At 40.6% G+C, this 15,166-nt stretch overlaps 1 protein-coding gene across 11 annotated transcripts in view; it reads left to right on the top strand.

The window, feature by feature from the left end:
• Nucleotides 1-15,166, top strand: part of EHBP1 (EH domain binding protein 1) — a 211,591-nt gene that overhangs the window by 15,320 nt on the left and 181,105 nt on the right. For all 11 annotated transcript variants that reach the window (XM_039568463.1, XM_039568461.1, XM_039568460.1 and 8 more), the window contains exon 3: nucleotides 13,674-13,731. In XM_039568463.1, coding sequence (XP_039424397.1) covers nucleotides 13,674-13,731 — 58 coding nt within the window. The remainder of the gene's footprint in view (nucleotides 1-13,673; nucleotides 13,732-15,166) is intronic.

Here is a 15,166-nt window from a genome sequence, read left to right as displayed (position 1 = left end):
TCTTATTTACAAGTGTGTTTGGTCAGAGTGGAAACTGTTGCAGAGCACAGTACTGAGGTAGAGCAGGACCAGTGAAGCAGAGTATGTGAGGAGAATGGGACAGATAACTCTGGAGGGGAGATGACCATTGATCATTGATCTACAGTTACTGGTTTTGGAAGATTTTTGTTGTGGGGAAGGTTTTTTGTTAGTTTTCTATTTGCTTTTCTCTGAGCGATGTGTAATTAGGAGTATGTGTAATGGATAAATGTCAGATTGTGGAGATGGAAGTAATTTGTACCAGGCTCTAAGTACATCCTTTCAGGATTGATGTTTCTGAAATTTTTTATCCAGAGGTGGCAATACTAGAAAATGTCCCTAAGAGCCAAGCTCCTCTTCAGCAGAGGTGATGAATGCCTGAAGCTCTTGAAAGCCTCCATGTTGATCACTGCAGCGCCAAGCATTCGGGGGACCCGCCCTGTGTCACGTTCACTTGCAAATGGTACGAAGTTCAAACCAAAGTATTTTAAAAAAGGTGTTCGTGGAGACACTATAGTACTAAATTAAGGAAGAGAGCTTGTTAAGCTCTGAAGACCTTTGGGAATAAAGCTGATAGGATGGAGTTCAGTTATAACTCCAGCAGAGCTGTGGCTGCACAGCAGGATATAGCCTTATCATTCATTACTGAGGTATCATCAGAACTGTTGGAATATTCTGCTTAACCTTCTTGGCTTCCATATATATATATATATACACACACACACACACACACACACTGTCTGGATTAGAATTGCTGGTCTTTTTTCCCCCTTCCTCTACATTGCTGTAGAATTTATTCTGTAATTTACTTTCTACTTGGACTTTGCATTGTAGCTTTTTCTTTCATAAAATCAGTCTCAAAATGTAATGCTTGTGGAAGAGAGAATGTGAATATCATGGGGTTGGGGGGAGAGAGACATTGTATTTCCTACCCTTAAAAAAATGCTGAGAAATCCATGCAGTGTGTCTGTTGCTATTATTTTACTTGTTTGTTGCTCCAGCATATCTGTCCTGTGACTTAGTGTAGGAAGAGATAGGGTAGCACATGAGACATTTGAAATATTTATGAGGCTAAACTGCCAGGACAGCTCTGAGTTTGGTCAGAGACAGACTATATTTTTGCCTCTTGACTCTCTTGAGAGGAGCAAACTCCTATCACCATGCAGAATCGCCAGTCTGGCTTGTGGCTGTTTCTTGAAGACCAGGATTGTACAGAAATCAAATACTTCAAAGGCAGAAGTAAAATTTAAGTCCTTGTTGTATGTGTGGTGCTGTTAATAATGTGATGAAGCTGGCCATATGTCACCTTTATTTTCCTGGGTTTTTTTCTCTTTGATTGAATCCCTTTTCTTTGCATTGTTAGATTTCTTTGCATTGTTTCAGCAATGTGAGGTGATGTTGCAAAAGCCAGTGTCTGCTTCTGGTTTACACTTGGGACTTAATATTTCTCCAAACCACTTATTTCCATTGGCTCTGAAGTTTGAGGGTTTCAGTGGCCCAGAACATCTTTCTTTGCCCATTAGCTGCATTGAGGTGAGTGAGTAAATTCACAAATCATTTGGTGCTGTATTGCTTGTCTGGCTGCAGAACAAGCAAACACAAACCCTCTATATGTCAAAACTGACCACAAGCTGAACAGCCAGAGCAGGGAGAAATAAACCTCCTGACTTGCCTGCAGTGCAAGGGGCTAAAGGCTTTGGCCTGCCAGGTCTCCGGTCTGCCTCTGTCCGGGTTGGGTCCAGCTGAAGCTGCAGTGCTGAGCACAGAAGTTTCACTTCCTCAGATGGACGGCTTTGGGGAGGGAAAGTGGCTGAGAAGGTGTTGGTGCTGCGTGGGGTGGTGAGGGTAACAGCAAGAACTCGCTGTGCCAGTGCTCATCTGTCAAAGCTGAAGGGGCAAGGTTGAATTAACAGGTTGAGCTGAGATAACTGTTCTGTGTAAGGTCTTGTCTATGCTCAGAAAGTGGAAAAGTTAAGGAGAGCTGACTTAAAGCATGAAGTGTATAAATAAAGCCTTGCTGAACACACTCAATTCAAGAGATTTGCTCATCACTGTGGTAGCCTTAATTTTCCTGAGTGCTGCTCCATGGGCCTGCCCTGTCTCTCTGAAGCTCTTGTGGTGCTGCAGTGGGGGCGTGCACACGCGTGTGCAGTGCTGGCCCCAAGGCTGGGCTCTGAAAGCTCCAGAGGGAAATATGTGAAAATTTTGCAGGCTTCAACTTCTGAGCCTTGTTTGTTTTAAAGATGAAAAGTGCATTTTGTGTAAAATACGCTGAAATATGTGGAAAATCTTATTTTGCAGAATCCAAGGAGTTTGTGTGCCCACGCATCTCTATTGTCCGTGTTGATGATTCTGCACATAGCTAGTTTTCCCCCCCAGTGCTCTGTGTGAACTCTGCACAGCTAAAATTGATTCTCATTCCCTTGATGGTTAGTTTGCAGAGTGGATTTTATTCATTTGGCTTCTTTGACCTCAACTAGACAAATGTATTAAAATTCCTATTTGAAATGGAATAATTTACAGCAACTTATCATAATTTCATTTGCTGTAATACTCTTCTAAAAGCTTGAAATTAAAATTTTTCCTCCTGTTTATCCTCACTTAGTACTAGATTCTGCAGCCCTTAATCTGGTAGGAGGTGTGTGCCTTTCACTGTAAGGATACTGTTCCTCACTTGGCACAACAAGGTGTTGCAGTAGGTTTGAGAGGCTTTGTCTTTTAGTTTCAGTGGATGGCTCTCATCCCTTTGTTAGATTAAGAGTATAATTTGCTCCAGAAACCAGTCTAGCTTCCCTTTTTGTTCACCTTTCTGCTTCCAAGGAGAACTGCTTTATACACCAGACACATTTGTATTTACAGATAAAAAATTTTTGAATTAGAGTAAAATTGAAATCTAGGGTGAGACAAAATACTTAATCTTTTAAGCTGTATGCACTATGGGATAGAGGGGCTCTGTCTCTTTATCCCTTTGCCTCATTTAATGGTGCAAGACTGGAATCCAGCCTGCGAGACATCAAATCCACATAATGAAAAATCTGGCCAGCACCCAGGTGTTTCTTCTGTGGCTGAAGATGTTGCTTTGCCACTGCCCCATGGTACAATCCTTCAGCTGTGTAAAGAAGCCAACAGACTAAAATACAACCAGGCATTTCACAATAGCATGGAAAAGGTGTTGGTTCTGTCTGTTTTAAGCTGAGATAAAATACCAACCATGACAGCACAGAAAGAACAGAGAGGGCGACACAATAGCCAAGGTAGTGGCTGGCTTTAGTCTCCAGTCACAAATTTGACTTTGGAGGAGTTCATTCTTGTGTCTATGTGTCTTCATTGGGAATGTAAGTAAGGAAAGGATGGTGTTCATTTTTAGCAGCTTAAATCTCAACAATTCTGGGTGTATAAAGGACCTTGAGGAGTGTCCTCCTGCTGGTTGTTAGTAACCAGAGTGGGTACAGCCTGGTGTACTGAAAGAAACGTGAAGGACCACTACTCTTGAGTTCCTTCTGTAGTGATGCTGAGACAAAGGGCTGCCGGGCTCTGTTGGTGGGAGTGCCTGACTGGAGTAAAATCTAGTTGTAACAGAAAAATACTTTATAGGAAGATTATTTTAAAAAATACCAACAGAAATATCTGTCTGGCTGAATGATTTTATTTCTCTGTGTGTTTACAGCATCAGCATGAATTCAGCTATAATGTAGCTTCTGTATGTTTACTTTTTTAACTGAAAATGGTGCTTAGAGCAGTCAGAATAAATCTGCTGTTACTTTCCAGTTTAGCTGATCTTGAAATGATTAGTTAAAATCTAGTTCAGACTGCTGCTAGGCATCTTACAAGCAGCAGTTATTGGCAAAATCTGTCTAGGCGCTTAGTTGTTGCTTTTCTTAGGGGGTTTTTGGATTTTGGAACAGCAGTGTTTCATCAATTGTATTTGCAAAGTATGAAGTTTGTATTTCAAAATACTTTCAAGTTTTTAAAAGCTGTAAGTTTATTTATTTTTTTTTTACATTTCAAAATAGAAATAGAGGTCTTTCAGTTAGGTTTGGTTGGTGGGGTTTTTTTGCCTTTTTTGTTTTTGGTTTATTTTTTACCATATCAAGCCCCCCTAATATTGGCAGGAGGTTTTGCTTTGTTTTGAAGTATCCATGAGTAAACATACCTTTTTTCTTAGCCAGTACTTGCTGCTGGATATGAACCATGGGTGTTACTTTGAGGGCATTAATTAAAAGGCTTGGTCAGTTTTAACTTCCTAAAAATGCTACAAATTTTTAGACTTTGGGTGTACAAAGAACTGTTGAGCTGTAAATGGAAATAACCTGTGTTGTTCTTGAGATTGACTTCTGTAATCAGAAGTGGCAACTTTTGTTTCAGAAGGCAGCTTGGAAGCAGTGTAACAACTTAATTAAACATGTTGAGCTAGAGGAGGAAGAATCATTCTAATTTTGCAGTCTTTGGAATAGTTATTTAGCTGCAAATACTGATAAAATAATTTTATTTCTTATGTCCATACCTCCATCCTAAAACAGCTCTTGAAAGGTCACCAGCATGAAATGGGGCATTTCATGGGAAATGATCATGGTAGTTTCCAGTTCCCTGCAAACCACATGCAAAAATTTTGTAAATCTAGTAATGTTTTCATTAACGTGCAGGAAAACCATAGCTTTGATGTTGACAACCATCTACATATAGCTTACTGCTGCTAAATTTGCCACACTGGCTCATTCTCAATTTTTACATTTTGACGGTCTCACTAAACTTGGAGAAGATGGGGTCAGTCGAGGCTCTGGGGTTTTTTGTTTTGCTTGGTGTGTAAATGTGTGACTTTGGTTGGGACCCAAGTTTCAGTGCAAGGTTTTTATGTTTTCCTGTGGTGTTTTGTGGTGTGGCTGCTTCAGAGATTTGCAGTAGCTGCTGCATTATTGCAGTTGCTAAAATGTTCTGGGTTTGTGCCTGTGGAGAGTGGCAGAAAGGTGTGTTGCTTCCACCGGTGCCCCAGCTGTTGAGGAGTGTTCCTCCCAGGAACTGGGTGCTTTGCTCCAAGCAGATGATTCAGTCCTGGTTGGTCATACAGGCAAGGGGATGCCAGAATCAGAGCAGAGAAAGCAGTTCAAGGTCCTTCAACACCTTCCTTCCCTGAAAGTGAGTTCTTAATGCTTGCTGTCATGTCTGTTGTGGCTGTGGCTGAGAGCACCTGGCAATATTTGCAAAGTCTGGTCTCCTGGGCAGCAACAGGGGAAAGGAGCTAGCACAGCATGCCATGATTTCACTAGGCCCTCTCCTCTCCCTCTTTTTCTTTCCTTCTTGTGATATTAATTTGCAAAAGCAGAAGGAGGCTGCTGACAGATGAGGAAGCTTTAATTGGGGAGCTCACTCTGCATGAGCCAGGAGTGCCTGTGTCTCAAAATAAATACGGATTAATTTAGGGCTCAGTAGAGTGATCATTTGGAAAACTAAATATGAGTTTGTATCACACCAGCCCTTCCACACTGCTTCTATGGCACAGACACAGCATACCATGGACCTGCCGCTCAGCTTACTGAATGCTTGTGTTAGGCTGCAATCTTCTGTGGGGTGTAACTCTAGAGTTTGTACTGTCTTTATATCTTCAAGCATTCATTCAAGCTTTTCAACCTTACAAGTATCAGAGGCAGACAGCTGTGTGTCGTAGCATTCATTTGTTTTTTGTAGGTACAGCCTTTTTTTTTCTAGCTTGTATAACCATCTCAGTTCCACAATCTGGGCACCTGAGATGGAGATAGGAATTTTTTTTTCCAGTCAAACCCAATGAACTGGTACCATTCCACCCATGCTGCCCACTCAGAAGCTTTCAGTACGTTCATAACTTCTGTGCATCTTCAAGTGGTAGAAGTTGCTTTGTGTAATCTAAACCATGCTCTTAAGTAACAAAAACCAACAAAACCCTGGTGCTGTTGGTTTGGAAGGGAGCTTTAAAAGACACATGGTGCCAGATTCTTCTACTTCTGCCTTTGCAGAACTGTAATCTTCTTTGGGATGTGTCCATGGAGAGTGAGGAGAGGAGGAGGATGGAGGCATCAATGCACTGTAGCTTCTGAAACTTGCTTTGTCTGAGTCCTAATGTGGACAATGGGATTTCTGTGGAACAGGAGTATAAAACTTTGTTCATGTATCTGTGTGTAAATGTCAAACTTGCTCAGGCAGTAGGAACAGCAAAGATCGTCCTTCTCCTTAATTGCTCATGGTAGGCTAGGCAGAATTTCTTAAATCTGTTTTAGACAAATTGGAGGAGGAGCTTTGTTGTGAATAGTTCATTTTCCTGGATCTGTGGTTTTGGTGCAAGATACAATTTTCTGTTTTGCAGGAATGGCAGAAAAATGATTTCTAATCTCTGGTGTTCTCAGACTGAAAACCAGAAAGGCTTCTGTTTGAATGCTATTTGACACAGAAATAAATTGTGCTAAAGGGAACAGGGTCTGATTAAAACTGACAATGGTGTGCCAAAAAGTCTCTTGCATATTTTTTAGTACAAAAAGATATCGTTTATGTGGGCATTTGTTTTTCATGGGTTGAAACCATGTTTCAGGCAGCATTTGTCTGTCAAAGAGTTTCATGTTAGCTATTTTTAAAATTCTTTTTATCATGAGAATGCACCTAGTAGTTATACTTTTAGCGCTTCCAAATAAGAAGGGATAATTGGGCATCCTCAGTAGTGCACATACATTATTGTATAGAGATTATATTTGGTCTGTAGGTAGAGGTATGAGTAGGACTAAAATCAAAGGGAGGGTTGATGTTGCTCAGTGTCTGTCTTGAAATTTTCTGAATGCTGTGTAGTCAGTGAGGACGGGAGATGGAATTCGAATTCAAAATTCCTTGCTCGGTTTGCTGAAGCTGCTTCTCGATTCTTGTTACTGCTCTGTTTTATTGTCTTGCGGCGCAGTGAGCCCGGAGAGGGGCAGGTGACGCTGACCGCTGGTGTCGGCTGAGGAGGGGCGGCATGCGGAGGTGCTTGGGGGGCTGCGTTTGTGTCTAGAGCAGAGAGATGGTCAGGCACTACACCTTCTCAGACCAGCTTTGAAACGCACTGTTATGCCTCAGGTGAACGAGTGGGGGTTTTTTTCTGGCTGTTTTGTGTTTATTCCTGTGGCAGTTGTCAGGCCCCAGCTCCGCAGGGAAGGGGATCAGAACAGTGAGTTCAGCGGGTTCACGGCAGGTCAGGCCCCGGCGGGCTGTGCAGGCAGGTTTGTGTAGTTCTTCCTCCTGCTCTGCTCTGCTCTGCTCAGGAGGAGCAGCCTACCAACTTGAAACAGAAAGCTTTTTGTTTGTTTGTTTTAAAAAACATTGGGTTTTTTATTGTTAAAATGTAGACTAAATATTCTGGCAAAAAGAGCATAAAAAGGAAAATCGGGCATCTGAGAAAGATCTGGCTCATGGCAGCTTCTTCCTTTGAACTTCCCACTGTAAAGCAACACTTTCCATTCAGGGTTTGCCTGAATGGCCCTGTTAGCCTGTGCTCCTCCCTGCCAGTCACCCCGAGCGGAACTGACTGGGGAGCTTGGTATTACAAGCAAGCTTTCCTGAAGCAGCTCCTGGTTTTTTTAGGCATCGTTTGTCATAGAGTGCTGGGTGGTGTTTGTAAGCTCTGGTGTGGTAGGTTGTGTAGGGTAAACATGTGGACTAAGCATTGCTGGAGTCCATGTCTGCCTAAGAGGAGTGTCTGTGATTATGGGAGATGAGATAAGGAATCCACGTGGCCCTTCCTGTGCAGTACTCGACCCCTCCTTGTGTCAGCAGGGCTAAACTGGACCAGGCAAAGAAAGCTTCCTCATGGAGGGCAGCTGGATGGGACCTAAAATTCAGGGTCTAGTCAAGGCATCTTTATGTTACTGCCAAAAGGATGTTAAAGAACACAGTTTCTGAAGACTAGGGTCAGTTTGTGTACTCTGCAATGTAAAATTCTGTTGCAAAAAGCTGTAAGACAAGACTTTGGTAGATAGTTCTGTAGAGGTTTTTTTTGCTGCAATAACTCTTTGAAAAATGAAGTAAAATCTGCCCTTGTCACTTTTTTCTGAATAATAGATGAACTTGGGTTTTGTTTAATTCATCCTGCAAGCTTCATTTGTGTTTGGTTTGAGGAAATCAAGTAATCAGCAGTACATACTCTACATTCCACTCTCAGCCCTGCTAATAGATTCAGTAGGTCTGACTGTGCTTGTGAAATAGGTCAGAGCGTCTTGCTTTTTCCCTATTTTGTATAAACCAAGCAAAGCCAGACTAGAGCTTCTTTTGAAAAGCAAAGCATAATCTTGAGATGTAAGTCTTGTAGAGGCCAGTCTGTCTAGCAGCAGATATATTAAAAAACCTAACATTCACTTCACAGGGGAAATTCTGGTCTTTCGATGGGCTTATGTAGTTTTGAAAAAATCTGTAGAGACCTCTGGTGGGAAGAAGTGGAGGAATTTTCTGTGTTAGAAAGTGAAGATGTAGAAGTCGATGGATTTCAGCTGTGATATTCTCTTGCTTTCCCTGTTTTAATGATTTATCTTTTGAAATTTCCCAGGCTTGCTAAAACTACTGAATGATTTTAATGATGGAAGAACAAACTTTGATGTATTTTAGGGGCTTGATGCATAGTCCACAATAAGTTGTATTGAGAGAATGCTAATCTGACGTAACTGTGAGATGGCACAGGCCTTAGCCAGGAGTCTTTAACTTCCACCGTGGAAGTTAAGGTGAGATGGGGAAGAAGACCCCAAACCCCTTCCTGAAATGCACAACTTTCTCTTGTAATGTGCTTCATCTTATAATTATCTCAGAGGGGTTTTAGCTGCACTGTGTTTTATTCTCCTCTTAATGTCTCTGGCTTTTGCAATCAGTGCTGTACCTGCACTCAGCAAGAGGGCTCATTTGGCAAATGTATCAACGCATGACATCATTCCTACAGTGTCTCTAGGCCTGTTTAAAGCATTGGCAGTACTTGACTGCACTTCCTGCAGTTGTAGGCAGCTGTGAAATTTCACTGATTGTGACCAACAGGAAATTCTGGAGAAAAAAACCCTTAGTACAAGGCTCATGAAAAGCTGTGGCCTGATTAGTTGCTTGGCTAATGGTAATACACGGCAATAGTGCAGAACTTAGTGCAGAAGACTGCACTGCAAAGAGTGCTTTTCAAAGTAATTAGCTGTAAAATGAGGAAAAGCAGCGTTCATCCCAAATTAATGGTGGTGTAGAACCAATCACTTTGTTTTTAAGAGACCATTAGAGAGCCTTACTGGCATTTCAGCAGTCATGTAGAAAGCTGTGTGCTGGTGGGGCGGGAGGATTGGTTCCTAATGGAAATCTTGCATGGCATGCTGGGATGTACAATGCAGAAGGGACAAAAGGTTATTAAAAAAAAATTCTTATCAGGAGTACTTTGACATTAGTCCTCAAGTAATTATTTTTATCCTTCAATAGGTGCATCTGCATGCTATTGTGCTAACACTGCTGCTTCTCTTATTAATTATACTCTTTTAAGCTTGCTTCACAAGAGTAGTCTAGCAGCCTGTACTAATTAATGCAGTTCAAATCAAACATAGTAAAAATCAAACAGCTGAGCTGAAAAAGAAAAAGAAAAGGAGAGGGGAAGGCAAAAGCCAACACTTAGGCAGTTTGATGCCAAAACAAACATGCAAGGCTGTACCATGTGGGGTACATACAAATAAGGTATCTTCTACATTTCAGGAATTTAACAATTACTGAGTGTTATTAAATGTAATGGTGCCTTGCTACTAAGAAATCCTGTTACCTGCTTTCCCACCCTTCTCCAAAAGGTTGTTAATCATTGGTTTTGCTATTGGCTTCAGTGGTCTGAATTAAAGTTAAGTGCATTTGCAATTCTTTCCAACAACAGGTTCTAACCCCAGCTTTTTGTTACAGAACAGTAATTTTAGTGGAGAAATATGTCCTGGGTAATGTTATCAGCTTCTGCTAAAAGGCTTACAAAACAAGAGTTAACAGGAGATTGATACATTTTATGTCTTTCTTTTACAAGAAGAGAGTTTGGAGAGTTCTGTAATCAAAATACTGTGCCAAAAACTTCCTAAAACGGTCAAACCAACCCGCAGAAGACTTTGAATCTTGCACAACTTCTTTTCAATCGATAAAATTTGTAGCATATGAGGTGATGATCAGATGACAGGTTTTTCCAGTATGTGGAATGTTTTTGTTACTTCATTTAATAGTTGTGGATATGGCAAAGTTTGATTCCAGAATTTACCTTTTTTTTTTTTTTCCCCAACGGGAAAATGGAAGGTACCAGAATCATGGATTCCATTTCATAGGAAAAGCAGGCATGGTTTTGAACTATAGGTGTTTTGTAAATCTGTATTTTGAATCCCATTTTAATTGCTTAGTATGCAGGGCAGAGATGAATCTCTTTTTCGGAGCCACAAACTTTGAAATCATGATCTTCCCTGCTTCTTTGCTAAGTTTCACTTGTAAATAATAAAATAAGTTTACTACTATGAATTGCCTTTCTTCAGGAATAGTTTCTAGTGAACCACACATTAATGAGTGAATACCAGATACAGGTTAATGGTAAGTTTTATAAAATGTGGTCTTTTGGATCCAAGCTAGATCCTTCAATCCTTGCCACTGGATCCATGCTCTTCCCAGTGGCAGTGCCTGATGTCCCAGTGCTGATGGCTTCCATTGGCTCCCCCTCCCAGGGAAGTGCTGCTGCTTTGGCAGTGCTGCCCTGGTGAGAAATGCACAGCACTGCCAAGGCAATCGTGGTAGGTTCCAGTACAGTATTAAATACTCCTGCTGAAAGGTCAGTGGTGTTGAACTGATAGATTGATGCAATTACGTAGTGGGGAAATGTAGTGTCCAGCTAAAACCCAGTTCTTTTCCCCTGCTCCAAATCCATTGTCTTGAAGTTAGCAGTATGTTATTCCTTGCTTTAGGCATACTGGCTTTGCTGAATAAGTGACTGACTAAAAGAAATGAGAAATGTCGTTTATGCAGCACAGGAAATTGAATTTTAATTTTTTTTTTTAATTGCTAACTATTAGCATTTGTTCAGCTTGCATCATTGTGGATTTTGTATTTGCAATGATATCCAAGTTTAATAAGTAAAAGTATAAAGGATACTAAAACTGGTCTCCAGCCTAATTCTTCAGAGGTGATTTTATTTGCTTTGATTATTGACTAATGAGCAGCTGAGGTTTATGATATTAAAGGAGGGGAGAAGTCTGAAGTAGGAAACACTGCCTAATGCTTTCAGTGAGCAACATGCATTATGTGATATTGGCCATTTCCTAGCACTGAGACATCATTAATAACCTTGAATGCAAATTTGCTGATTAAAATATGAGCTGGGCTTTTTCTTCTAAAAGTATATTGGCATAGGAGAGCAATGAACAGATTGTGGAAGGAAAGGTTGCTCTTGGTTTTGTTAGTCAAGCAATTCTATGAAGATATTTTAGAATTTTTGTATTTGTGACTTTCTTGAAGGAAATCCCTTCGAAAAGCTGCTGCGCTTTCTTCTGTGGTTTCAAGTGAAGCATGTGGTATATAGAGTGGGGACACCCATCCTTTGGGGTATTTTCTTGCCTTGTCTTCCCATTCTATTTTGCTAAATTTTCTGTCTCCATATTGTGATGATCTTCCTTGTTTTTTGTTTTGGTAAAGTACCTCTGGATGTGGATTTCTCTCATACTTGAAGCTGAAGGAGAAAATTCTGCTCAGTACTTACTAAAATAAATATACTGGTGAGAGAAGTGAGGGGAGCAAATGCTGGTCCTGCTCTCCCATCAGCATAGCTTGGTCCTCTCAGTCTGAATTAAAACTTTAATTTGCTTCTTCATGTTGGTGCATTTCTTTATGTTCCTGGCAGAGGGAGTTCTTCAGAACTGGGAAATGTTGCTGGCTTGGGTTTGGATTGCTCTGCTTTGGGGGTGTGTTGTTTTTTCCTGGTGGCACAAATACAGTTCCCATCAAAGTGAATGGGCTGGTGTGGGTGTAAGCCAAGGATGAGAACCCAACACCAAGTAGCGAAGAGTTCTGAAGTACAAGAGGATGACCTCATTACCAAGCAAGATTTTGCAGAAGCTGCGAGCAGAGTCAGCCTGCAATTTTAAGTCACCCAAACAAGCCACAAGAGTGAATTTACAGTTCAAAACACAGCAGATTATTTCACTTTCAATTTATCAGGGGGGGAAAAAAAAAAAAAAAAAGCTTGTGTCCTCATTTCATTTGCAGGATCTGCCTTTAGCCCAGTTTTTTTTTGGGAGAGCTTTAGTTCTGGTGGGGTTTAAATGTGAATCATGGGTGAGGTATTGTTTTTAATGTAATGGGCAGAAATGATCAACAGCTCAATGGAAAAGTATGTATGAAAGGAAATATGGCCAGCACTTCGGTGCCTAAAATGGTTATTAAACCAGTTGGGGTTTCATTTGAAAAGTCAGTTATTAAGTAGGTAGTCTCACCTCACTGTCATAAAATGCCAGGCAGGGTAGCAGTGGGAACACTGCCTTTACTCAGGATATTTGTGTGGGGGATCTTGGGTGCATCTTTTAATCATGATTTGAATGTATTGTATCTTGACTTTGTCTTAGTTAGACCCATTTTTCCCACTATGATTTGTTTTGCTGTTGGCTTTAGGAATGCACGGATTCTTGCACTGGTGTGTCAAAAATCTGAGTAGCAATTTTTTTCCCAGCAGAGTTGCATGGAGGTTTAGTACTTTTAAGTGGAGATGTGAACTCCATTGAAAATCATTTGTGGGTGGATTTGCAGCTGGGCTTCATGATGGAATTCAGGTCATCAGCCAGAAAACAAAGCTGGAATGGAGTCAGGAGTCTGCACAAGAGGCTTATAGGTCTGGAAGTGGGACCAGAAGTGTGGTCATCATACAGCGGAAAGTGTATCATGGGGGGCGGGAGGGAAGTCTGGAAGTTAAGTCAGTATCAAAAATCACTCAGACACAACTGCAAAACTAATAAGGTAGGTATAATAAGGGCAAACGATTAACCAAGAGATAACTCCTAAGAAATTTAAAGAGAAAATAATTTGTACTAAATAAACAATTGCTTGGGAAACCACACTGATTTTCAGTATGTTTGTCCTTTGGAGTATAAGGTGAGGAAGTGCTGACTTACCTGTCTAGTCATCCAAGGAGTTTTTGAGGAGTAACACAGAACTTGATTCTCCTGTTCTTTGAGTTATTCAAGTAGAAAATAATCCTTTGTGTAAGAAAAAGTGAAATTACCTGCTTTCTTTGCTACTTAGCAGTAACTTTTCGATATGTCTGCATAGAAATTGAAGCTAGAATTTGCATTGATGTTTATTTTGGGTACTGGAGTGTTTCCAAGGTGTCTTTTTAGAGTCTGGATCCTGTTCTCTGCCCCACGGAAGAGTTTCTGCTCAGATGTGCTGCTGGCTGTGGGGAAATGTCCACAGGCACAGAGAGCAGGAGGACAATGATGACATTACTGTATGGACTGGAGGACCTTTCTCTATAAATACACGTTATTTTTCCTGTTCAATGACTGATGCTGAGAGAGGTTTTTAGATGAGCTATTTTTGAGGGAGCATGTTATCCACTAAGGATGTAATTATGTGTTGCATGAGTTTTAATATAAACTGTTTACATATTGATCTTGTTGTATATTAAGCTGTTTCTTCCTTATCTTCAACAGGCAGCCAGATAAACTAGTGGTGGTTTGGACAAGAAGAAGCAGAAGAAAATCCTCTAAGGTTAGTTGATTCATTAATAAGTCCCACCTTCAGTGACAAGCAGCGTCAGTGGTTTGAGGGACTGTTTTTTTGAATGTGGGGAGCAGCCAAATAAATAAATGAGAAATATTTTAGTTGTTGACTTTTCTTTTTAACTCAGTTTATCCATAAAGTTCAGAATAAACTGCTGTTGATGTCAGTGCTAATTTATGGGAGCTCTTAACTCTGATTTCAGCTTTGGTTATTTGTTTAGCAGAACTGTATCACTGTGAGTTCAATTCAGTTATTACTTGCTAGACCTAATTAGAAAGGAGAATTCATTTCTTTATTAGAAGTTATTTTAAAAGTAGTTAATTAGAAAAAAAGTAATGAAGAATCTGACATCCCATCAATAGGCTGATGAAGCCTGAATAAGAGGCTATTTCACAACTTGAAATGCTACAAATAAAAAAGAATAAAAGCAGGGTCTTTCAGCCCAGCAGTGTATCTTTGAAGTGAATTTTTACATTTTACTTCTACAAACACTGTGGGCAAACCTGTGAATTTGTGTTTCCTGACTAATAGCTTGGTAGCCTGAGGAATGGGAAGCTCTGAGTGAAGTCTATCCAGTTTCTGGACATTGATAAAGTTTGTCTTGCATGGGAGCAGGAGTGCATGCTCTTTTCCTCCCTTCCCAGGAGCATCTCCTCTTCGAGATGATTTAGTCTTGCTCATTCCCTTTCCCCATGCTGTGGCCTCTTAGCCCGTTTGGGTTTATGACAAATGATCTTGTCAGAGAAGAAATTTTGGAAGTTACAATAATTCTTTGACACTTCAGTTTAAAAAAGAGATGGTCTAAGCTTCTTTTTCTTTTTTGTGTGTGCATTGGTGTAACACAAAATGATGTTTCAAAGAACTCTGTGATAGTGGAGAGAGGGTATCCATGATAGAGAAGACATCTTGAAATAATTATGTTGAAGAACTTAAATATTTAGAAAATGTGATACACAGTTTACTGCCCTGCTCAGGAGATACTTTGGGTTTATGTTTTTCTGGTACTCCTCTTTTTCTGACTTCCTTTTCTGATTGTCATGCGTGTTTGTTGTATTTTGTCTTTTAACTTGAGGTATAAGCTATTCTAAGCTGTTTCAGATAAAGACTGGTTCCTGACTGCACAACTAAGTGTTGTGCATCCAGAATTCTGCTTCAGGTTATGAAAACCCAAAGGTGCTACCTGATGAGTAAACAAGGGTGTGAACTCAGTCTGGTACCTGTTCCTGTTCCATGTTCCATACTCTTCAGCAAAGCCAGTCAGACTATTCCTGTTTCACTGAAGGATCAACTGGCTCGAGTCCCTTTGAATTTATAGCACGGGGTGTATCCAGGCAGTAACTGCTGATGTCAGTAACTGGTGTCTGATACGGCTCACCCTATAACTTCTCTATATTAATTTCATTTAATTTCTGTTGCACAGAGA

Source organism: Corvus cornix, chromosome 3 (genome assembly GCF_000738735.6).
Source record: "Corvus cornix cornix isolate S_Up_H32 chromosome 3, ASM73873v5, whole genome shotgun sequence".
Classification (NCBI taxonomy): Eukaryota; Metazoa; Chordata; class Aves; order Passeriformes; family Corvidae; genus Corvus; species Corvus cornix.
Note: the sequence above shows the minus strand (reverse complement) of the source record. Positions and strands in the feature narration are given on the sequence as shown.